General features: G+C 44.6%; 1 protein-coding gene across 2 annotated transcripts in view; it reads right to left on the bottom strand.

Moving 5' to 3' along the window:
* Nucleotides 1-3153: 3153 nt before the first annotated feature.
* COPA (coat protein complex I subunit alpha) overlaps nt 3154-24230 on the bottom strand; it is a 42950-nt gene continuing 21873 nt past the window's right edge. Inside the window, exons 11-33 of one of the 2 annotated variants that reach the window (XM_036091427.2) lie at nt 22529-22679; nt 21510-21576; nt 20524-20599; nt 18552-18634; nt 17752-17891; nt 17091-17176; nt 16837-17002; nt 12227-12389; nt 11974-12120; nt 10844-11033; nt 10626-10721; nt 9163-9251; nt 8844-8967; nt 7706-7795; nt 7418-7527; nt 6938-7015; nt 6699-6767; nt 6009-6145; nt 5580-5766; nt 5383-5493; nt 4892-5053; nt 4062-4256; nt 3154-3797 (exon numbers count right to left, since the gene is read on the bottom strand). In XM_036091427.2, the coding sequence (XP_035947320.1) occupies nt 3738-3797; nt 4062-4256; nt 4892-5053; nt 5383-5493; nt 5580-5766; nt 6009-6145; nt 6699-6767; nt 6938-7015; nt 7418-7527; nt 7706-7795; nt 8844-8967; nt 9163-9251; nt 10626-10721; nt 10844-11033; nt 11974-12120; nt 12227-12389; nt 16837-17002; nt 17091-17176; nt 17752-17891; nt 18552-18634; nt 20524-20599; nt 21510-21576; nt 22529-22679 (2777 nt within the window). In that variant the 3' untranslated portion in view covers nt 3154-3737. The remainder of the gene's footprint in view (nt 3798-4061; nt 4257-4891; nt 5054-5382; nt 5494-5579; nt 5767-6008; nt 6146-6698; nt 6768-6937; nt 7016-7417; nt 7528-7705; nt 7796-8843; nt 8968-9162; nt 9252-10625; nt 10722-10843; nt 11034-11973; nt 12121-12226; nt 12390-16836; nt 17003-17090; nt 17177-17751; nt 17892-18551; nt 18635-20523; nt 20600-21509; nt 21577-22528; nt 22680-24230) is intronic. The other variant, XM_036091428.2, reaches the window with a different exon arrangement.

Genomic DNA, 24230 nt, shown 5'->3' with positions numbered 1-24230 from the left:
CTTCCCCTCGTGCAACCAATAGCAGTGCTGGTCGGTGCGGAACCGCCATTTTTAAAGGGACAGGAAACGGAGTTTTTTGGTCTTGTTTTGGGTTTTTGGGGGGCTTGCTTTTTTTTTTTCCCTCTCTCTCTTTTCTCCCTTCTGGCCAGGAACCGGTGAACTAACGGAGTGGAACTTACTGTTAACTTCTGCCAGGTTACTTAGTAGCCTAGCTTCCTTTATTTCACCTTCTCGCATTATCCAGAGAAGTAACTGTTTCTCGTTTTCCTCAACACCCACACTCTGTGGCATGCGATATATTTTACTTCCCTGGTTTCCTGTCTCCCCGCCGCCGCCGCCGCTTAGAATTTACACACCACGCCGGCAAAGATTTCCGAGTGTTGCCTTCACTGCTGGGTTCTCAGCTCCTGGGCTGGGCCTGCGGTGGGTAGGCGCTCGCTGGCGGCTCTTTGCCCGCCCAGACCCGACAAGGCACACTTCTCGGTGGGGTCTAGCGGCTCTCTCACCTCCTGTTCCCCATCAGGACTGCCAGGACTGAAGGACACAGGCCTAGGAACTTAGCACCCAGTGTCAGCTGAAGCAATTCAGGCAGAAAAAGCCGGTCTGGGGCCGTGGACCGAGCCAGGGGACAATTCACATGTAGTAGTGATAGACCTGCCTTCCCTGAACGACCTCCTTTTCTCCAGACGGAACCCAACCTCCAATCCAGAGAAGCTGGGGAGGAGGCGCGGACAGAGACAACTCTACACATCCCTTCCCTCCTCTTCACATGGGCCAGAACTGCCTCAGACGCAAGCCGACTTTAGCACTTAGAGGGCATCCACTGTTTAGGATCCTGTGCTGGGCACAAGAGAGGAAGAGAGCCAAGTCAGGACCAGCCCCTGCTGCCTGGGGATTAGGCTGGAGGTAGGATCAGACAGACACGCAGTAAGTATGGTACAAAGTAAAGCTCCTAAAAGAAGGATAGAGTGCGATGGAGCTTAAAGGGAGAAATCACATCTAAATGAAGTCACTTCACAGCTTTCTTCCTCGGCTCCCTGAACACACACGAGTTCTGTGTCAAGCACCAGCTTAGGTACCTTACTCTTTCCTTCAGATTCTTAAAATCATTACCTGTGCAAAACCTACTCTATTGTTCCAGGCACAAGTGGTGTGACTCAGGAGAAAACATTCTGAACTGAAAGGCAGCTGACTGAAGTCCCAGTCCCAGTTCTGTAACTAATTACTTTTGTTCAAAACCCTTCACCACTCAAGGCCTCAGACTGCAACTATGTAACATTATAGTTCCTTCAATTCTAAACTTCTATAATGGAAACCCCCTCTGATTAACCCCTTTCTCCCCAACACCTGTAACAGAATCTATTCCAGGCTTCCTCATTCAACTCCAAACCACTTACATGCCTATCTCTATTCTATCGTTCTATCAAGCACATTACAGGTATTTCTATTGGCTTTATATTAATGTGGTAACAAGCATGTTAATAAGGAAAATAAGGAGGTAACTGAGAGAACATGGAGTTGAAAACAAGCATGATTCTTCCTTTGCATCATTTCTTAAACTTGCTTCTGCTTTTTTCTTACTAGTGATATTCCTAAAACTTCTTCACATTTATTCACCTCCTGCCTTTCTAATGTATAGTTCACACTGTTGCAAAATAGTATTTTACAGCATTTTTTTAAAAGTGGGCTCCACGCTTAGAGCCCAACACTGCACTTGAACTCATGATCCTGAGATCGAGACCTGAGCTGAGATGGAGTCGACGTTTAACTGACTGAGCCACCCAGGTGCCCCTACAGCGTTTTCTGTATATCTCTCTTGCTTAAGGACTTAATGGCTCTCCACTGTTTATTGACCAACTTCAAATTCTTGCCTGATATTCACAATTATTTTATATATATCCATTTTGTTTCCCTAATAACATGAGCTTCAGGAAGCACAGATTGTCCTTTTTTTTTTATATCCCCCAGTTCAGAATAAAGTTTATGTTTAAATGCAAAGTTAGTAAACTTACAAAAATAATTCTTTTTGCCAAAATTTATCACCAACTTGCCTATGTTTACAGAAAGAATGTTGACAACTTGAGAGAGTATCATCAAAGTGGTATGCAAGTTTTTGAGAAAGCAGGCTTTGTTTGCAGATATTAAGTTTAAGCGAGCAGCTCTTAAAGCTAAAAAAAATATCAAGGCCTGTGCTCTCTGATGCAGGAATTCCATCTCGAGGAGTTTGTCCTACAGACACACTTCCCCAAACTGTACAATGTATGTTCAAGTTATTCATTGCAGCATTTTTTATAACAAAGATTGAGAACAATCTAAATACCCATCAGCAAAGAAGGTAACTTACATAAACTAAATCATTCAATGGTACACTATGCAGAGAAGTAAAAAAAGGGAAGCTAACATACGATATAGAAAAATATCTTAAATGCGGTATATATGATAAAACAAGGTGCAAACTCATTTAGCAGCATGCTTCATGTATGTGTAGCAGGGGAATCTGCTTGTGTACACACAAACCGCTGACACATACAAGGATGCCAAGAGTGGCTACTTGTTTGAGGGAAGGTGACAGGAACTGGGTAGCTGAGGAAAAGAGTGGAAGAAAGATGTCACAGAATAGCTTTTTACCTTTACTGAGTTTTGAACTATATGAATGTATTGTTTATTGAAAACATGAGTTTAAAATGAAGAAAAGTACAAACTGTAATCACAGGCAAAGGATGTCACTCTATCCAATGTAGTCTTAGCACATGACAAGCAAACTGTGTTGCCAATAGAATCACTGTAACATATATAACGTACTACTAATTAATCTTATACATGTGGATTACCTGTAAAACATCTAGAACAGAGACAGGTACATGGTAGGTGCTCAGTAAGTACTGGCTGTAACTAGGAAAAGGGGGTAAGGTTGCCGTCGTCAGTAATGGAACAGGGGAGCTAAACTTGCTTTCTACATTCTCACAGTTTAATAGATAAACAGTATATGCTTTTTTTTTTTAAAGACAATGGGCATTTCTTACTTACAAGAGTAAGTAATTCTAAGTAAGTAATTTTAATTACAAGATTTAAAAAAAAGCTATCTGCTTTGGTGAGGCAGCTACATGGAGTAGGAACATGAGGGTGTCCGGGAAACAAATGGGGTCACAAAACTCATAGAAATTTACTTTATTAAGGGTGAGAAACAAAACACAAGAACAATGGCTATAAAGAACAAATCAATAAAAGGTGATGTGCATTTTTGGAAAACCAGTTTTTTCTCAGACTTTAAGTTTCTGGGCACACACAGAGGGTACCTGCCTGGGAGTTTAAATGTCCAAGGAAAATGGGGGATGGCTAAGAGTTTGCTGTGGCTGAGTAAAAGATGGGATCTTATTTATTACACCCTGCTTCTTTCCAAAAGAAGATACAAAGAGGGTGGGGAGGGAAAGGATAAATATTAAAGGAATTCAGTAAGCACATGCGCATCCTGAGTTTTCATTTGTTCCTTGAACGATCTAAGCTGGGACGACAAGGCCAACTGCGACCACAAGTGTAGTCACCCTTGAGATGAGAAATAGTCAAATGTAGACATTCTGATTCGCCATAGAAGAAGAGAAAGTGACACAACGTCTTAGGGCAGGAAAGCTAAATGTCAATAATTTGAAGGGTAGTTGAGGAAGAAGGAGCTAGAAGGACAAAGAGACTGATTCTCCGGAGGAACTATGGTGATTGACCTGCACACACCAGAGGGGGCCTTAGCGGAACTGCAGAGGACTGATCCTTAAACCAATGACGTCTTTGCCAATCTCTGTCACCTGTGGAAAAGGAAACAGAGGGAAAAATTAGGGATTTGTGAGGGTGAAAAGCCCAGAGAGCTTACTCCCTCCACTCTTCAGGGAGGACAGAAGTGTACGTTGTTCACGTTGTTAATGTCTGTTACTGATCTGTTTACTGATTGTTTACAGTATCACTGCCTCAAGGAGCTGCAGGCAAATACAGGAGAAAAAAGGACCAACATGTGTCCTTCTCTTTCCTCTTCCCTCAATATCCTGGATGCATTTCTAGAGAATAGTACTTACTGTAGTGACCTTGCAGATTTGACCCTTGAACTCAGGGGAATAGCAGGCCCCACTGAGCGGACATTTCTCTACAGGCTTTCCACGGTAGATGGGCCGATAGGAGGCAGCACAGATGTCAAAAGGGTTGTGCATGTCGTAATTGAGCTGGTAGGCATCTGTGGGGCTCTTCTCACAAGCAGACAGAATTTTGCGGGTCTGAGGGAGGGAAGGAATATTTTATTTAAGAGGACCAAAAACTGCAAACCAGAACTCAAATGATCTCAGCACCACTGTTTATAGTTTCTTTGATTCAAGATGCAATTGTACTGAGTGAAATCAGAATATGTCCTCCATACAGGACACATGTGAAGGGGTCACAATTACCGCTCCTGCTGTATCAGGATCTCCCCTTCTCAATAGCAAAGTGGTTCCATGGATCTAGACCCATATTCCTCCCCCAAGTCTGGGAATTATCAGGGTCAGGACTCAAAGGGTGAAGACTGGCTTCGACTGCCCGAGAGGAATGCTTCTAGAGAACACAAGTAGCAGCTCGTGTGTGTGCAGGTTAGCGGTGGTGGTAATGGGTAGCAGAGCGTAGGCACAGGAAGACTAGAGCTATTCTAGGGAGTAGGTCCCTCTTACACCTGCACCACGGCCGAATGAGTTAGAAGTTCCCTTTCCTGGAACAAAAGGAGGCACCCACGCCACTAAGTAAAGAGGATGGCGTTCTGTTGGGTCCTTTTGTTGAATGTTGTTCTTCAGTGCTTTGTTTCAGAGGCAAGGGCCTTGGTCGTCTACTCCCTCCACGTAAGCGATCTGATTCCTTTACGCTTACAGGAGTTCCCATCTACCTGTTGAGCCACCTCCGGCTTGGGCCCAAGTTCCAACAGGCGCCGAGCAAAGGTGGCAGCTGTCTTAAAGTTCTTGAGCTTGAAGAAGAGGTTGAGGGCCGTCCGCAGCACCAGGATCATGTGCACAGGCTGCAGGTTTGAGTGGGTGAAATAGGCTGCCATCTGGTGGACAGAAGGAGGGACACATGCCCCGCTGATGCTACAGCCCACACAGATCATTCATAGGCATAGGCGGCTGCAGGGGCATTAATCACCACACGAGGCAAACAAAAACAGGACTGATTATACGGCAGAGGGATCTTCTGCCCCCTGGGGATGGAGGACTGACGGAATGAAGAAGGGCAGAAAAATACACCCTCTCCTCACAGAAGTGGGCCCAAATATCTCTTACTCCCCAGACTGCAATCTGGGTTGAGAAGTCCAGAATTCAGATCTACTGGTGGGGGAGGGGGAGGACACCTCTGTGCTGTGCAGAGGCCCAGAGACAGTACCTCGCAGATGCGCTTCTGCTGATCCAGAGTCTCTTTGGGCAGCTTCTTCCTTTCTATCTCCATGGACAAACCCACAATGTACTCACGGCAGATGGTGATGAGCTGCTGGGCCTGCAGAGAGGGGCGAAGCAAGGTCACGGTGCAGAGGCAAGGATGTGGGGGTGCCCAGGACTGCAACAAGCAGCTGCCCCTCCTACCTCTGCAATCTCCTGTTTATTGTCCACAACGAGAAGAGGCACACTGAGCAAGATGGAGCGGAATTTTTCCACAGCCTCCTCAAACTTGCCAACGGTGGTGAGCTGGTAGCAGAGCTGCAGCCGCTGAATGAGGTCATTAAGCTTCAGGCCCACCGCTGGTACACCGTTCTTCAGCCCTGCATCCTTCCTGGACGTTTGGAAAAGTAGGAAGAAGAAAGGAGAATCGGGACTCCACCAGACTCAACGGGGGAAACAGGAGGGGGAACTGGGTGCAGATGTATAAACCAAGCCTCATGCAGTGTCAAGCCCAAGTTCTCTTCCTACTAGGAAACCTCAGCTCTGGGACAAGGGTTAACTGTCCCCCAGGCTACCATCTGAAATACCTACCCCAAGCTGGAAGAGACAGAAGTCAGGAGCAAGGGGCCTTACCAATTGCGATTAGGATAGCCGTACATGGAGGGCAGGCAGGGCAGGGCCTGATAGGTGGTACGGCCGCGGGCATAGGTCTGTAGGAACAGTTGCTTATAGGGGCCAAACTGGGTCACCCCCACTTGGTCGTGAAGGAGCTGGAATACAGGAGGAAAGAAACACAAAAACTGTGACCCTGCCACTGAAAAACCAGCTGACCTTGGGCAAGGTACTTCTCTGTACTTGTTTCCTCATCAGTAAATCACAATTATAGGACCTACCGCATTTAATAATACCTATAAAGCATTTAGGATAGTGCCGGATACACAGTCAACACTGAGGAAATGTTCGTGGTTGTTGCATTTGTAGTTACTGTTACTGCCATCATAACATACGGTTTAGCGTTCAAAACACACACCTGTTCGTGAAGGGGCGCTGACTTCACTGATGTGAGCCACAAAGCAGACTATACATGGGGGGGAGGTGGCTGGTAGGATCCACCTGAAGAGATTACTAAGCCAAATGGAAAGCACTAAGAGGAAGGCCTTATGAGGCAAGTTTCCTTAGGCAAGACCAGGGTTTCCACGATAAAGACACACCTCTGCCCTTGTGGGTAGGTTAATTTCCATTTGGTTAAGATGAGTCAACCTTCTCCCTGGGGACCCTGAACGAGGAACACTCCACAAGAGCCAACGTTACTCTACGACTTACCCGCATGGCTGTTTCAAAAGAGCCTGCCAGGATGTGATCAACTGGAAGCTGAGAGTTATTGCACCAGATCTAACAAGAAACAGAAAACCCAAGCCAAGTAAAACTTTGCCCTTTCTCCTCCCAAACTATCCTACTCTGTATCTAGACCAGAAAAGTATTAGCCACTCGTTATACATTAAGTCAGTGTAGCCAGCTCAGAACCAAAAGTCATGCTCACAGGGCTGTGTTTCTCTACTTACCTGAGTTGGGCTGGTTCCCTTGGTGGGGGGCACAAAGAACCCATCCTCAGCACCCCCAGCTGCCCCAGGGGGTATATCCTAGGAGAAAAACAGGTCAGTCACTTTGTAAGCCATTCAAGCACTTTGTGCTGATCAATCTAAACACAGCCCTTTACCTTGTTCCCAGACTCGACTGGGGAGGAAGGGGGATGGTTGTGGGAGAAGACCTTCAAAATACGAGCAGCTTCACCAGTAACAAAATGATACACCAAAAGCTCCAATTCAGACAACAAAGCCTGCTGCCTTTTCATAAGCTGCTGTTGGCACAACCTGATTATCTCCTTTCTTTCTTTCTTTCTTTCAAATGGAGACAAGCATCAGACCAGGACGGTCTAGACCCCCTCCCTTTCGGGAGCCTCAGGACAGGTCGGGAGCGGTAAGGACAATGGCTTGCATAGGGAGAAGCAGAGGGAGCCTTCTAAGGGTAAGAACCCCATGCACCAGCTCAGGAGGGAGCTCCAGGTCCTCTTCGACATCCCAGCCGCCTCCTTCTTCCTGTCCCTTGCCAAGAGCGTCGTCCCCCAGACCTTCTGTAGCCTCCACAAAGCCGTCTGTAAGGAAAATCCAGGCTCAAAGTGGATTTGCAGAGTGATACAATCTTTAGCCCAAAGAAAGCACAATGCTAGGATCTTTATGGGTCCCATGGTTTGGAACCCTGCAGGAGTGCCCCACAACCCAGCCCCCAGCCAGGCCACCATCCTTCCAGGAGTCCAAGAAGTGCACTCTTACCTTCGTCCAGCTGCAGCTCCGCATCCTCTCCCCAACCCTCGGTGCCAACAGTGTCAATGTCAATGTCAGCAGCCAGTGCTCCTCCCTTGCCTACAGAGAGAAGGAACAGAAAGGAACTGGTTATGGCCAGGCAAGTCTGAGATCTGGCCTCTTCTGCAGGCAAGCTGCATCCCTACAAAAGCAGGTGCCAAGGCCCTGTCCACTCAGTGTTCTTGTTTATTATTTATTTTTGTAGTATATATGCTACGCTAACTTGCAGTAGTTTTCAAAGGGAGAGGGAATAGAAGAGAGATGGAAAGGCCTTCCTGCTACTAAAACCTGCCTCTTAAACCATTTTTTTTAAAGATTTTGTTTATTTATTTGAAAGAGAGAGAGAGCGTGCGCACCCTCGAACAAGTGAGGGGAAGAAGCAGGGGGAGCGGGAGAAGCAGACTCCCTGCTGAGCAGGGAGCCCGATGTGGGGCTCGATCCCAGGACTCCAGCATCATGACCTGAGCCGAAGGCAGACACTCAACCAACTGAGCTACTCAGGTGCCCCTCTTGAACCATTCTTTACTTAGCAACTCTCAGAGTTTCCTGCTGAGAGCTCTGCTGAGCCACCACCTCTACAGTGTGCGTGGCATGGGGACACAGGGTCGGTGAGAGCTGGAGGGATGAGCAGGCCTGGGCACAAGATGCCCAGGGGTCTATCTAAGCTCTCAGCCAAGAAAACCAGAGCGGGCAAGGGTGGGAGTAGCGGCGGGAGGTAGCTCAGGTCTGCATACGCCCGCATGCCAGAGTCTGAGGTCGCTGCCCTGGTGCCTTAAGACCGTACATCGTGAACGATGAAATACTGAACGGGACTGAGTGACCAACCACACATATGGAAAAGCCTAAGGAAATGCACCCACATGTTCAGAGCGGTTGTCGGAGGCCTGGACTAAGACACAACTTTCTTTTCTCCCCCTATTTTCCAAATTCTAATGATCTCATAATGCTTTTATTTGATTTTTAAAAGCATGTACCGTAGCTCAGATTGGCGTCTCTGTGCTCCATGATCTCACACAGAAGAAAGGACAAAGGAGCTGAGGGTACTCTGTAGGACAGCTCTTCACAAAACAAACAATAACAAAAACACTGCAGAGGGGTGGGCGCTTACCCTTGCTGGCAATGGAGCCTTCAAAGAAGCCTTTAGACACAGTCAGTAAGGGCCAGTTGGTATCCAACGGCATGACAGGTGCAGGGGGCTGGAGCAGCTTGGCATCAGGATCAATGTCTGGGATCTAAAAGGTGGGAGAAGGTTAAAAACAAACAGCTCTCAGGAATCATGCAGGGAAGGCTACAGAGCCTCCTCTGATCTCCTTTGCTTCTCTGCCTCTCCTGGTAACCAGGTAGGAGAGTAACGTCTGTAGATTTAAACTGTCCCCAGATCTCAGAGTTCATCCTGTAACCAGACACCCATGTAAACAAAGACTCACAGTCTCCTTCTCTGGGTCAAATGTCTCCTTCAGGCTCTCAGCTTCTTCATCTAAGCCATGAGTAGCAGCCGTAAGATAGGCCAGTGACTCTGCAGAGAAAACAGACGTTGTGGTAGACAGCGTTCCAGATGTCCCCCAGCAATCCCTGCCTCCTGGTCTTCAAGTCTGTGCAAAATCCCCCCCACACCCACACCTTCAGTGTGGAAGGCACTTGCTGACTCACTTCTAATGAACAAGACATGGCAGAAGTGATGGGATGTCCCTTCTGAGATTAGGATACGACTGTGGCCTCCACCTGGATGCCATCCCCTGCTCTGAGGGAAACCAGCTGCCATGCTGTAAAGTGCCCTAAGGAGACGCCTACATGGCAGAAAATTCCCATTTCCCAGTCAGCAGCCCACAAGGACCTGAGGACTGCCTGCAGCCCTGTAGAGAGTGTGGGAGGAGATCCTTCCCCACTCAAGCCTTGAGATATCTGCAGTCTTGGCCAACGCCCCGATCACAGACTCCTGAGAGACACTGAGCCAGAGGCACCCAGCTAAGCCATGCTGAGGTAATCAGCGTTTGTTGTTTTAAACTGCTCAGCTTTGGGGTAATTTGCTCCACAGCAGTAACTAATATAGTCGCTTATCCTTAAACTCTCGCATCAGTGCTGACAAGAATCTTGGAATCATCCCTGGCTCCTCTCCTCACGTCACACATCCAGCCCTTCAATAAATCACCTAGTTTCCACCTTTACAACATATGGCAAGTCTGACCCCTTTACTGCTTAGCACCTTCGCTCAAACCACATCTCTCACCTTTCTTGTTTCCTAGCGTATCTCAAATGCTAGTATTGTGCTTGGTACATACTGGGCTCTCAGAAAATATCCCTTAAGGGGCGTCTGGGTGACTCAGTTGTTAAGCATCTGCCTTCAGCTCAGGTCATGATCCCAGGGTCCTGGGATTGAGCCCCGCATCGGGCTCCCTGCTCAGTGAGGAGCCTGCTTCTCCCTCTCCCACTCCCCCTGCTTGTGTTCCCTCTCTCGCTGTGTCTCTCTCTGTCAAATAAATAAAATCTTTAAAAAAAAAAAAAAAAGGAAAAGAAAATATCCCTTGAATATATAAACAAATAAATAAGTAAAAGAGTAAAACCTCCAGGCTTGAAGTAAAAGAATAAAATTCTAATGGCAACCAGTCAAGTGTATTTACTAGGGTCTCTGCTTCAGGACATTTTAAAACCTCCTAGCTCCTCCATGACTATTAACTGTTTTCCTAAGAGTGCTTGACCAGACTGAATATTCTGGCTGTACCTCCACCTGGCTCTGAAGAATGTCTCCTGAGCTTGACAGGAGCATGCTGTCTCTTCTGAAAAAATGCACAACAAAGGGAAACATCTCACCGCTATACGTGGGTAATTCACCACGAAGAGAAAATACTATCTAAGCCCCAAGAGAGCTGGTGAGTCCCGCATGCTTACTTACTCTGCCCACAGTTCTTCAGGATCCGCACCCGCTCGGACACGTCACCCAGGTAGAGGGCATTCTGATAATGGCCACTCATGTCCTTTCGGATCTCAGCTGCAGCAAGTCAGTAAGAGATACCAAGTTAGGGCTTTTCTCTTAAGTTCTCATTCTCCTCTATTTGCCTTCCTCCTTCCCCCAAGGACCGCTCTTCCCATCCTTAGTTTCTGGGGACTCACCAATCTTCATCATCTTGCGAAGTTTCTCTAGGTTGCCAGTGATAAGGTACAAGAAAGAAAGTTTGTCAAAGTTTTTGGTGCGTTGATAACACATTTCCACAATCTGATGGTTCCCTTGTAGCAAGGCCACTTCTCCCAGCTTTTCCCAGCAGTTCTTGTCATCCAGTGCTTTGGCTGCTTCCAGAGCAATCTAAAGAGTCCCCAGGGTCAGAGTTAACAGGTTGGCAGATACTGTGACTCAAAATCAGGGACTACAGTCAAAGTATCTGCCTCTACATAAATCTCCCACAGGCTCTCTATACTTGCAATCACTCTTAGCGTTCAGTCTAATTCTACTGAAAATCCTATCACCAAACAGAGTCCCTTTGGCTCCATGGAAAGAATCACATTACATTATCCTTCTCCTCCGAAATTTACTTTTACAACAAAATCATCTCCTGCCATTTGCTGATTCCGTAGGGCCAATTCCTACTTAGCTACCTTTTTTTCTACTTGCTAAGTTTGAAGATCCACAGGGGCTTTAGGAAAGACAGAAGAAATAATAAAAGAAGAAAGTTCACAACTAAAAAGTCAATTCACCTAAGCCCTCTTCCCATTTAAAAAAACGCCTGTACACTCTAGGTCCCAACATTTTTTTTAAAGATTTTATTTGATTTTTAAGTAGGCTCCACACCCAGTGTGGAGCCCAACAAAGGGCTTGAAATCACAACCCTGAGATCCAGACCTGAGCTGAGATCAAGAATCAGATGCCGACTGAGCTGCGAGGCACCCCTCTAGGTCCCAACATTTCACAAGTACTTCTTCATCTAAGCAGCCAATCAGCAAGTAAGAGGTGAAGGAAATAACGAGATTTTTCAGATTCCACACTATGTTGCTCCAATTCTAGAAGTTAATGAATTCAGAATGACCGATAATGACAACAGTAACAATGCTATGGCAGATGCAGAGACAGGAAGTGGCAGAGATGGGCCAAAAGCAACAGGAAGACAGCTCTACCTAACAACTAGAAAAATCTCAAATTCCATCATACCTCCCGAAGAAGCAAGCCCAGAATAACATCCTCGCAATGCGACCCTAACCCTATCACCTTCTCTGCAATGAAATGGGGCTAATGACCACGTCTCCCTCACCTCAATATTTCCACACTCGAGTGCCAGACTAAATCGAGTTTTCTCATCCTTGACGAAATGCAGTGCCACTTCCGGGTAGCCCTTCTTCTGGAGGTAAGCAATGATGGACTGTCCTACTAGCTTGGCATTCCTCACCATGTGCAGTACCTAGACATTTGGGGTGGGGTGGGGTGGGGCAGGAAGGAGAGATCACTCAGAAGGAAAAAGGAGTGCTGGCCCTCTCACACCCCTAGTGCGCATTCTCGTTTCATACCTCATCATATTTTCTGTTGATCAGGGCCAGCTTGAACTTGAACTCAGTGGGATCAATGGTGAGCACCCGCGGACGACACTCCCTGTCCAGGCAATACACATTGTTGCCCTTCACGCGCGTGACATAGATGGGTAAATCCAGAGTCCGGATGATCCCGTAGTCCCTGCAAATAGGAGTTAGGGGGCACAACTTTCAGCAAATGAGGGGCAAAATCCAGCCTGTGAGGACCTGGAACAAGCTTAGGACACAACTTTTTATCTTCTCACTGCTCTTTGTCCAAGTGCCATTTGCACAATGGGACAGATGGGAAGCAATTCAAAAGAGAGCAGAACTAAATGCCACATTTACTTTTTCTTTTGTATGAAGCAGGAAAACACGGGGCACATGGTATGATCTTTCTTCATAAGTTACAATTCTGAGAGCCAACAGACATGGCTAAGGAATCAGTCCTGAAAGTTAAATTTAAAGTTCTGATATACAATCACTGGGCCAGTTAAATCCTTCCCTGAAGTTACAGGTAAAAGGAGAAGAGCAGGAGATGCGAAGTTCTGACATACAAATGATAAAAAGCAAAAAATATTTTAAACTGAACAAAAACTAAAAGTTTATAAAACTTATGGGCATCGCTAACACAAAATTTGATTGATAATCCGGGATGCTAAGTGCACACACTGTATTAGAAGAAACACCAAAAACTAATGAGTTCTATGTACATATATTAGAAAATTAATAAATATAATATAAAAAATAAAAATGTAATAAAAATTAATAAGCACCCAACTCAAAAGTTTTGTTCTTTTAAAAGTTAAACCAAAGAATATACTTAGGAAAAATAATGAAGCCAATCACAAAATTAAGAAATAGAAAACAAAAATACAACACAGAAGTTCAATCAATAAAGGCAAAAGCTAAATAAAACTGATAAACCTCTCATGAGGCTAATTAAAACAAAAAGGTAGAATTGCAATATTAGGAATGGAAAAGGGGATATTATTCTAGCTCCTGCAGGATGAGGATAGGCGTAAACTTTTTTAAACGATCAAATTCCAAGAAAAGTAAAATTTACCAAAACTGACTAAAAAGAGATAGAAAACCCCTACAGTCCCGTAACTGTTACACAAGATAAACTGAATCATAAAAAAATCCAGGCCTGGATGACTTCACTGGCAAATTCTACCCAACATTTCAGGAAGAATTAAACCGAATCTTATTACAAACTCACTGAGAGAACAGAGGAAGGTGTATTACTTTCCTTATTTTATGAAATTAGCACAACCTCAACACCAAAACCTGACAAGGACAAAAAGAAAAAGGGAAGTCATGGGCCAATCTCATATATATACATACATGGATGTAAAAATCCTGAGCAAAATACTAGCAAACTAAAACTAGCAATATCAAGGGGCGCCTGGGTGGCTCAGTCGTTAAGCATCTACCTTCGGCTCAGGTCATGATCCCAGCATCCTGGGATCGAGCCCCGCATCGGGCTCCCTGCTCAGTGGGGAGCCTGCTTCTCCCTCTCCCACTCCCCCTGCTTGTGTTCCTGCTCTGCTGTGTCTCTCTCTGTCAAATAAATAAATAAAATCTTTAAAAATAAATAAATAAAATTTATTTTATTTAGCAATATCAGAAATGGGTAAAACATCGTGACCAAGTTAGATCTGTATCAGGAATACAATGTTGGTCTAACATTTTTTTTTAAGATTTTATTTATTTATTTGACAGAGAGAAAGAGAGAGAGAGAGAAAGCACGTGCACAAGCAGGGGTGTGGGAGAGGGAGAAGCAGGCCCCCTACCGAGCAGGGAGCCCGATGCAGGGCTGGATCCCAGGACCCTGGGATCATGACCTGAGCCAAAGGCAGATGCTCAACCAACTGAGCCACTCAGGTACCCCACTGGTCTAACATTTTTTAAAAATCAATTTAATTCACTACACTAATCAATAAAAAGAGAAAAATCCTATGATTACCTCAGTATATGCAGAAAAGGTATCTAATAAAATTCAATATTTATCTCAGCTATAGCAAGGAAATTCCTTAATAAATAAAAGCTATCTCTAAAGAAGTCTACAACAAGCTTACATAATGCCTATACACTGAAAGCTCACTCTTTTTCTTTTCTTGAAGATTTTATTTAAGAGAGAGAGAGTGCAAGCAGGGGAAGGGGCAGAGGGAATCTTAGGCAGAATCTCAAGCAGACTCCACGCTGAGTGCAGAGCCCAACGTGGGGCTCAATCTCACAACCCCAAGATCACAACCCAAGCTGAAACCATGAGTCGGACGCTTAACCAACTGAGCCACCCTGGCTCCCCCAAGCTCACTCTTTAAATTGGAACAAGACAAAAAAGTTTGCCATCACCATGTTTATTCAACACTATGCTGGAGATTCTGGTCAGTGCAAGACAAACACATGAAAGTATAAGTACTGGAAAAGAAGAAACAAACCATCATTACCCAAAGATGCTATGATTATTTGTGAAAAAAAGACAAATTACTAGAAATAATAAAAGTCTAGCAAGGTCTCTGAAATAGAATCAATTTAAAAACGTAATTGTATTTCTAAGTATCATAAAAAGTTAGAAAATTAAATTTTTAAATGGATACTATCCACTTACAAATCACATTGAAAACTACCAAGGGCCTAAGAATAATCTAAAGAAATGCAAGATCTCCATGGAGAAAATTATAAACCTTACTGAAAGAGTAAACACTTATTTAGGAACACCTAAATAAATGAAGAGTTACTACCTCATGTTCACAGATCAGGAAATTTAATATTGTAAAGATGTCAATTAGGCCCAAAATGACAAACAGATCCAATGCAATCCCACTAAAATCACAATAGTGTGTTTTCTTTGTTGGTTTTATTTTGCATGGAATTTCACAAGCTGATTCTAACATACTTTTTTAAGGCAAAAAAAAATTGAAAATTTGCCTTTTCAAGGCAAAAGTAATTAGAAAATAGCTTAATAACTTTAAAAAATAAAAGTGGGAAAGATCTGAGGACGTGCTTTAGCAGATGTGAAAAATCCTAAAGCTGTAATACTTTAAGACAGAATGAGATCAGAGATCAACACACAGCCCACAGAAAATAGGTCCTTGCATTTTTGGAAACATGATTCATACGTGACAAAGAAGGCACTGCAGAACGAGGGGGTAAAGATTGGTCTGATTTCAGTAAATGACTCTGTGACAGCTGAGTGTCCGTAAGGAAAACTGTGAAACTGAGCCCCCTGCACCTCACACCATACACAAAAATGAACTTCAGCAGATCACAGTCCTAGATATGAAAAACAAAACTATGAAGTTTCTACAAGAGAATATAAAAGAATGCCTTTATAATCTTGGAGTCAATAAAGATTTATTCAAGAAGATACAAAACCCAATACCCATAAAAGGTAAGATTCATAAATTCAACTATATTAAAGTAAGAACATCTGTTCGTTAAAGGGCATCATAAAGAGAATCAGAAGACAAGCTACAGAATGGGAAGAAACATTAAGATTTGTAACACGTAGCCCTGACAAAGGATGCACACTCAAATATATGAAGAACTCCTAAAATTAAAAAGGATAACTCATTAAAAAAAGAGATAAAAGGCCTGAACAGAATTCACAGAAGAGGAAATCCTGATGGTCAATTGAAAAGTTGCTCAATCTCATTAGGAATCAGCGTAGCAAAGTAAAATGACAATGAGATGCCATTACACACCCACCAGATAGACAAAAATAAGTCTGGCAAAGGCAAGGGCTGGAAAGGATGGTAAGCAAGGAAGCTTTTCTACCATGTTGGTGGACGTGAAAATCGGTAGCCCCTCTGGAGAGCAGTTTCACGTTACCTAGTAAACGCGAAGATACGCATACTCTATGATCCAGCAATTCGGCTCTGGGTGGACACTCTAGAGAAACATTATGTGCATTTGCACCAGAACACATGTAAAAGAATGTTTAAAAGAACATTGTTCATCACAGTAGCCAAATCCTAGAAATCACTCAAACATCCCTCTAGAGTAGAACTGATAAAACTGCGGTATATTCATATAATAGAATATTACACAATGAAAATAAATAAATTACAGCTACAACATGGATGCATCTTACAAACAAAATATTGAGCAAAATAAGCAAAATATGAAACAATATATTCAGTATGATTTACATGAAGTTCAAAACCAGGCAAATTAAAGCATACTATTTTAAGACACATATTGGGCAGTAAAATTACAAAGAATAGCTAGGACGAAATTTCCATAGAAGTCAGAATAATGTGATCTTTGCGTGGGAAGCAGAGGTGGTTGTGATCAAGGCTGAGGGCTTCTGGCTGCCAGCTCTGCTGTAGCTCCTGACCTGGGTGGCAGGGACACGGACGTCCACTACATGACAATCTGCTATTCTCCCTGTATGGACTCCGTGCATTTGTCTGCATTCGGGTCATATGTCACAATTTTTTAAAGAGTTGAAAAAGAATGTTCAGATGTGCCTAGCACAAATGTGCCCGACAAAGATTTCCCACGAAGAAGGTTCAAGGAGGACTCAGTTACATCCCTTGAGACAGGACAGTGATTTCAAGAGCTACATTCTCCCACTCTGTGTTATCAGATGATTCACTTACCCCGTGGTGACGGCATATTTGATGTGGTTGCTTGTGGTATAGATAAATACCCCACTCTCATCCCAGGCCCCACTCTTGACGCGAATGTTCTCATGAATGTTACACAGAGCCTCCAGTTTGCGGTTACAGATCACAATGGCTGTAAGAGGCAAAGGGCATGAGTGCTCTGCTGGACAGGGTGAGTGAAGCAGACTGGCAGGGATGGGGAGGGAAGGGCTGGTCCCTAAATCAGGGCGGATATAATGAAGACTTACCATGTTTGGCCAGTAGTGCTACGTGGGACATGTCTGCTGACCAGATAACATATTTCACCTTAGAAATCTTCACAGAGGCCAGAGTCCTGGGACAGAGAAAGGTGAACCTAAGTGGACCTGACTCCCTCATCCCAGGTTAAGACCTACATGCTTTTCATATCCAAATTAATGTAAGCCCCAGTTTCTTAAAATAATACCAAATAAACACTCTCTGTATGGTAGCTGAGTGACGGAAACATTTTGGCTCACACCGTGCACTTTCCCTTCCCTCACTCCCTGCCCCTCATTCACATGTATTATTAGGGAATCTGTGTATGTCTGATCTCATCAGTGGACTGTTAAGTTCCTCTAAGTACAAGAACCATGCTATTCACCCCTACGTGCCCATAGTTCTAAGTCCCAAAAGCATTCTTCGTTCAGGTGCTCCAAAAACTGGAGAAATCCATCTGATAAATCCAACTGATAAATAAGCCCCTCCTTGCGATGCTAGTATGGAGAGGATGGAAAGTGACCCCAGAGGGAAAAGTGGCGAGAAAGTCTTAGAGTTATAGCACAAAAGTGGCCAAGCCTGAGGCAAACTCACTGGGAGAAAAGCTCCCACTACAGAGGTCCACCCTCATCCACTATATGCCTGTCTGCTTAGGGGCACCTGACATGTTACCGCTTCTGCTGAACATCAAAGAGCGTGATGGATTCTGCATCTCGGAGCAGGAGGTTGCCTGTGCCAGCATAAAAGATCTCATCACAGTTGGGCACCTGCACCTTTTTGGTGATCTCATTCTTCAGATTCTTGATCAGGAGCTGAAATAATGACCAAAGGTGGGGTTATCAGAAATGTGTGTTCGTCAGATGACGACAGTTGACGTGCCTCAGCAAGGGTTCCTTAGCTTCAAGAAATCAAGTTTGGGCTGTTCCTGTCCAGGCCAGTCACCACTCCAGGCAGCCCACTCTAACCCAAACCCTCTCCAGGGGCCTTGAGAGCTTTTGCTTTTTCCCCCCAGCTGAAACATCCTGAGAAATCCAACTGAAGTCTGAATTCCTCCTTCAACCAGAGAGAGGACAAGACTTCTGGGCTTAAATTTTTGTTACATATTTTCTTGAGAGAGCTTTGTCTGTCTCGTTCAGGACTGCTTACGTTTTTAAGTACCAGTGGTGGTAGTTAGCATGAGGAGGAGGATTCACTCCTCATCCAGCCCACCTATTTCAGATTTGATGTTTTCTGGCTTCTGTGTTGTCAAGAGTGACGTTAGCTTGGTTCTCAAGCTCAGACCCACAGTGATTATCAACCCAATCAAGTCAATTTTCAGGTTTCGTTGCTTGATGGGGCGACTGGGGTATCTGCATGATGATCACAACTCCCCAGGCAGTGAGCAGAGAGAAAACCTGCTCTTTCTTCGTGCGATACTTAGACCACTGCCACCACGACGCCAAAATCAGTTTCCCCTTTTAGGCTTAACTCACCGAATGCATCCGATCTAGGACAGCAAACCGATTTCTAGCAACCCAAACGGCTGTCAGGCCCGAGGATCGTTTCCCCTCAGGAGCTGAGAACAAAAGCAAAGGGCGGGAGCGTGTGACGAGCCACTGGCAGGTGACAGAGTCAGGTGCCACGGAGCTGCCAGTCTTGCTGGCTGCCATGTTGGCTTTGCCAGTTCAGCTGCTTCCTAACTAATTCAGCTGTAACCTGAGGCTATTGTCAGTGACTTTTCCCCACCAGTCCCCTCCAAACTCCAACCTCCACCCCTGCCAAGCCTCTTTTCTCTAGGCCAAGTGGATGCATTTCAGCCAACACCATGTACTGGCAGAAGAACCGCCCATCTTGGGAGACAGCACACTCCATCAAGCTAACGAGCAGGGCCTGGCTGGCCAAGCTGCCGAGCGCTGCATGCAGCCTGTCAGCGTCTAGGACCTCCTAGCTCCACAAGCTGGAGTAGAGAGAGAGCCCCCTCCCCAGGACGCAGCTGCTCTGCTGCTTTTAACATGCAAATGCAGACCTCCGGGTAGAGCAGGGTGGGGCAGAGCGCTCCCAACTAAATCTTGACAGGCAGATGAGCTCTGTGCGGGGCAGTGTTTAGCACCAAGCTGTTGCTCCATAAATGTCAATCATTCTTATTAGCCTGAAGAAAGTTATAAATGTTCCTCGGTTCCCCAACATTTCACTGGCTGATTAGAATTCTGAATGGGCTCTCCACTCTCAGGGACACCTCAAGGGTCATACACAGAAGGCTGCCCCAAAATACTTCTATCTATTAGCATCGGCAGCAAAGTGGACAGAACGTGCGGGCCAGCCTTGCTCTGCACTCCTCCAGCACCTGTGCATGACAGGCAATTCTTATCACAGCCGACACCCCCACGCTCCGGGGGCTGGGGAGCCACACTCGTCAAGCTTTTGCTCTTTCTCTTCCTCTTCCTCTCTGTTGCCTGTCACCGGGCTGCACTGTACTCCTTTACTAATTATTCTCTCCCTCGAAAGATGGAGAAAACAAAAGTGGTAATAAAACAAAACTAAGGTATTTTAAATGCTATTAACTGAAAAACAGGGGGGAAAAGAGTAAGGAGGTAGGTAGGGAGGGACACAGTCATAAAATTTGGTCAGAAATGGCTTCACTGTTTAATTTATAGGGAAGACTGATTTATGGATGCCAAAGACATACAGGTTTCCTCTCTTCTCACCAGGACCATGCTTTTTTTTTTTTTTTTAAAGAGTGAATCGTTTCGGCAACGCTAACGACACAGTAGCACCCACAACAGGGCCAGGGCTAGCAAAACGACTTCTCACAATCTGCTGATGGAGTCTAAAGTGTCCTGAAAGCGTGCTAGTAAGGTGGGGACCCAAGGAACACACTCTGTAAAGCAACGGGAGGAAGTGGACTGCAAGGAGCTTCTGAGAAGGCTGTCCAGAATTCTAACAGGAAGGACTCAACAAGGGGTGGTGGTGATGGAAGAGGTAGACGGGGGTCTCAGCTGGATCCTGGGATCCCTGGTGGGGTGTGGGGCTGCGAGCAGCCTCATCTCTTTGACATGCAAAAGGAAGCCTATTCGGATCTGGAGTGGATGGGAGAGCATAAATCCCTAGTCCCAGGATGAGACACTACAAGATTGGAACCACATTCTTAAATAAATGAAACTACCGGGGTGAAAGTCATATCAGCTGACAATAAACTAGGATAACATGCTGTGCTGAAAGAGAAAATGGAGAGTTTCTAATAACCAAATTATAAAATATATATATCTAGCTGGAGTAATAAAATGAAGGAGGAACATGAATATTTCACACCATGGTCGCCTGTGATGCAACTGTCAGCGGCCCCAGCCAACAGACATGAGTGATGTGGCCGCAGCCTGGGGAAGGAACGTGAAAACCCTGAAGAGCCGCGACTGCGCAGGAGAGAAGAGCTGCGCGCAAAGCCCGGCAGACAGAGGGAGCACCTACCGTCAGGGTTCTGGGAGTCTGCGTCCTTGGGGATGGTGTACAGGTCATAGGTACTGTTCTCTAAATTGCTGGCTCTCTGTGGACGACAGAGAGAGGTCAAATCGTGAGAGGAACCTAAGGCGGCAGTTCATTCCGACAGAAAACTGCCATCGTACAACAATTCGAAGGTATCCCTTCCTCACTCTTCACCCAGAGGGCAAGCGAATGTTTCTACAGCTAAAAATTCTCAGGCTCATTGCCCAAGAGCTCAGAATTCACAGCACTTTATTTTTTGTATCCTCCAAAGATGCAGATCATATTTGAAAGGAAGCAAGGATTGCTCTCGGCTCCAAAAATTAACAAACCAAATCCCCAATATTCTGGTTGCTCTACCTGCACACAACTCATCACCTTTAAAGTCTGTTCAAAGGGGAGAAAAAAAAAAAATCAAAGGAAAGATAGCAAAGACAACTGTCAGGAGAAAAATGTTCTTAGATATTGAACAAGGACTGGATTAGACACTCAAAGTCATATGGGGAAAGACAGGTTTTCATTCTTTTTAATTGGCAAACAGGGCACTAAAACTAGAATGTCATTTCTTTTTCCCCCAAATTATATGGCAAGAAATGTGGGAGCTACTTGCTGACCCTGAAGCCAACTCCACTGACAGGAACCCTCCTCCAAGTCAGCTCTACACTTTTACCCACATGGAAGAATCAAGATAAACATCCTCTTTGCATAGGATATATATACGTGTAGTGATTTGGGGCATTCATCTTGATGCTCCATTAAGTTTAGAGATCGTCAGCCTTATGCAAGAGAAGTGCACAAACCCTAACATGTTTATCATCACTGGAGTGGACCTGATTTGAGCCTGTTTACTGGGTTAGCTCTCTCAAAATGACCATTAAATGGCTTCTAAGGAGCCGCTAGAGGTTCTCTAAGGGCATGAGAAAGAGACCTATGGGAAATGGGAAGATCCTAGGAGGATTCCATGAGTTACGTACCGTACACAGTAGGACTGCATTTTCTGCTGGATTGTATGACATATTGAACACCGGAAACTTGGAACCACTGGAGTTATACATGGAAAAAAAGAGAAAAAACGGAAGAGGAATAAGGACGGAAGAACGGAATTACTCCCACACCTCCTACTTATCCAGTCTTTACACATATACTCATCACTTTTATAATCAGGAATAAAAATAAATATTGCATCTACTCTCTTCCTTCCTTTAAGGCTTGGGGACATCCCTAATTCAGCTTTGACAAACAGTTTTAAAAAGACAAACCCTAGTACAAGCCCAATTATTCAACGGAAGGTAGGGTTAGCACTCACTGTAGTGAGTGAGATTGGTTCTTCTTGGGTACAAATTCCTACACATAATTGCAGGGGACACCAGAGTAACATGACATGCTCTGTCTCTGGCTAATTTCTCCTGTCCCTTGGAGTGTTCACATAAACCCATCTTTTTATTGTAGTAATGCTGGAGGGTGGTTATCAAACCCTCATGCCAGAGTTTGCCACCATGAATGTTTCAGCATGCTGATGCAGCTGGCTTTCCAAGAGGACAGTTCTTTTTGCCAGACATCCCAGAGGTTATCGTATCTTCAGAGTTAAGAGCTTCCAGAGACATATATTCTAGTTTAGAGATGTGTGCATTTTGCTGGAAAGCAAAGAAGAGTTACAGAAATGCCAAACAGAGGGAAAAAGGCCTGTCACCAAGTTGGGCTGCTCTCTACCAGGAGACTCTGGTTTGCAAGAGACCCGGTGGACTGTGGCAGTTATGGTCTCCTCTGCACAGGGTCACTAGCATTCTCCTTAGGGAAACTCCCATTCTCCTCATGGCATCCTCCTTGCCCACCATGCTCTTGGGGTTTAAACTGAGCAGCCTCCCCGATAGGGATTCAATCTGTGAGAGGAGATGAGATCCAAAATGTCGTTGGAAGAACAGAGTCCGGTTTGTGGGTATCAGCTCTGGCGACAGACGAGAGGGTCTGGAGGGAGGGAACAGGTCTGACTTACCTCCGCAACTGCATCACAGCTACATCTTTGGAGCTGTTGAAATCCAACTGACGTAAGAATCGGTCCTTGACATAATGGAGCATATTGCCATGAACAGCATAGGCTGGCCGTTCCCGTTCCAGTTTAAATACAATCATGCCACCATCATGGCCTGGGGCAAAGGGAGAGGAGGAAAGAGTCAGCTGCAGGCAAGAAAGAAAGCTGGAAACAGGAGATACACAAGGACGAGGACTGCATATGCGTGCTAAAAACCAAGATACCTAAATGTATCCTTTATTTGTCTAAATTCTCACAGTTCTTAGAATCTTTATTCAAATAAATTTCTGTAAATCCTTTCCTAATCCTCTGTATCACACCATCACGTTTAGACACACCCTCCTCTGTGTTCTCCTAACAATTCGTACAAAGTTCCATTATACCTAAAATAAACAAATGGAATTGCATCAAACTGAAAGGCTTCAGCACAGCAAAGGAAATCATCAACAAGATGAAAGGGATGAAAGGGCAACCTACTGAATGGGAGAAAATATTTGTAAATCACATATCCAATAAGGGGTTAATAGCCAAAATATATAAACACAACTCAATATAAAAAAAGAAAACCACACACAAACAACCCAATTAAAAAATGGGCAGAAGACGTGAATAGACATTTCTAGAAGACATTCAGATGGCCAACAGACACATGAAAAGATGCTCAACATCACTGATCGTCAGGGAAATGCAAAATCAAAACCACAATGAGGTATCAGCTCACACACGTCAGAGTGGCTAGTATCAAAAAGACAAGAAATAACAAGTGTTGATGAGGATGTGCAGAAAAGAGAACCCTCGTGCACTGATGGTGGGAATGTAAATTGGCTGTAGCCACTATATAAAACAGTATGGAGATTTCTCAAAAACTTAAAAATAGAAATACCATATGATCCAGCAATTCCACTACTGGATATCTATCTGAAGAAAATGAAAACACCAATTTGAAGAGATACATGCACTTCCACGTTCACTGCAACATTATCTCTAGTAGCCAAGATACGGAAGATACGTAAATGTCCACTGATAAATGGATAAAGAAGATGTGTTACACACACACACAGTGGCATAGTCCTCAGCCATAAAAAAGAACGGAATCTTGCCATTTACAACATAAATGGACTTAGAAGAATTACGCTAAATGAAGTAAGTCAGAGAATGACAAATACTGTAAGAGTTCACTTATATGTGGAATCTAAAAAACAAAACAAAAGAAACAAAAATGACCACCACCATAACGGAAACAGACCACAGATATAGAGAACAAACTGGTAGTTAGCAGAGGTTGGAGGTGGTGGAGAGTGATCAAAATAGGTAAAGGAGATTAAGAGGTATAAATACCCAGTTACAGAACAAATAAATCAGGGGCTGTAATGTACAGCATGAGGAATATAGTCAATGATGTTATAATAACTTCATGTGGTGACAGATGATAACTAGACTTAATCATGGGGATTATCTTGTAATATACAAAAAGATCGAATCCCTATGATGTTCACCTGAAACTAAGAGGATACAGTATGTCCACTCTGCTAAACCCTCCAGTACAGCACTTAACGGCCTGCACTGTAACTGTTTAAGGCCACCAGCTGCGCTATACCACGAGCTCCCTGAAGACAGAAATTACAATCATTTCCGTCCTTCCCCCGTCCCTAGCATATAGCAAGAA

The sequence above is a fragment of the Halichoerus grypus genome, chromosome 7 (assembly GCF_964656455.1).
Source record: "Halichoerus grypus chromosome 7, mHalGry1.hap1.1, whole genome shotgun sequence".
Lineage (NCBI taxonomy): Eukaryota > Metazoa > Chordata > Mammalia > Carnivora > Phocidae > Halichoerus > Halichoerus grypus.
The sequence above is the reverse complement of the archived record's forward strand: the minus strand, read 5'-3'. Positions and strand labels throughout refer to the sequence as shown.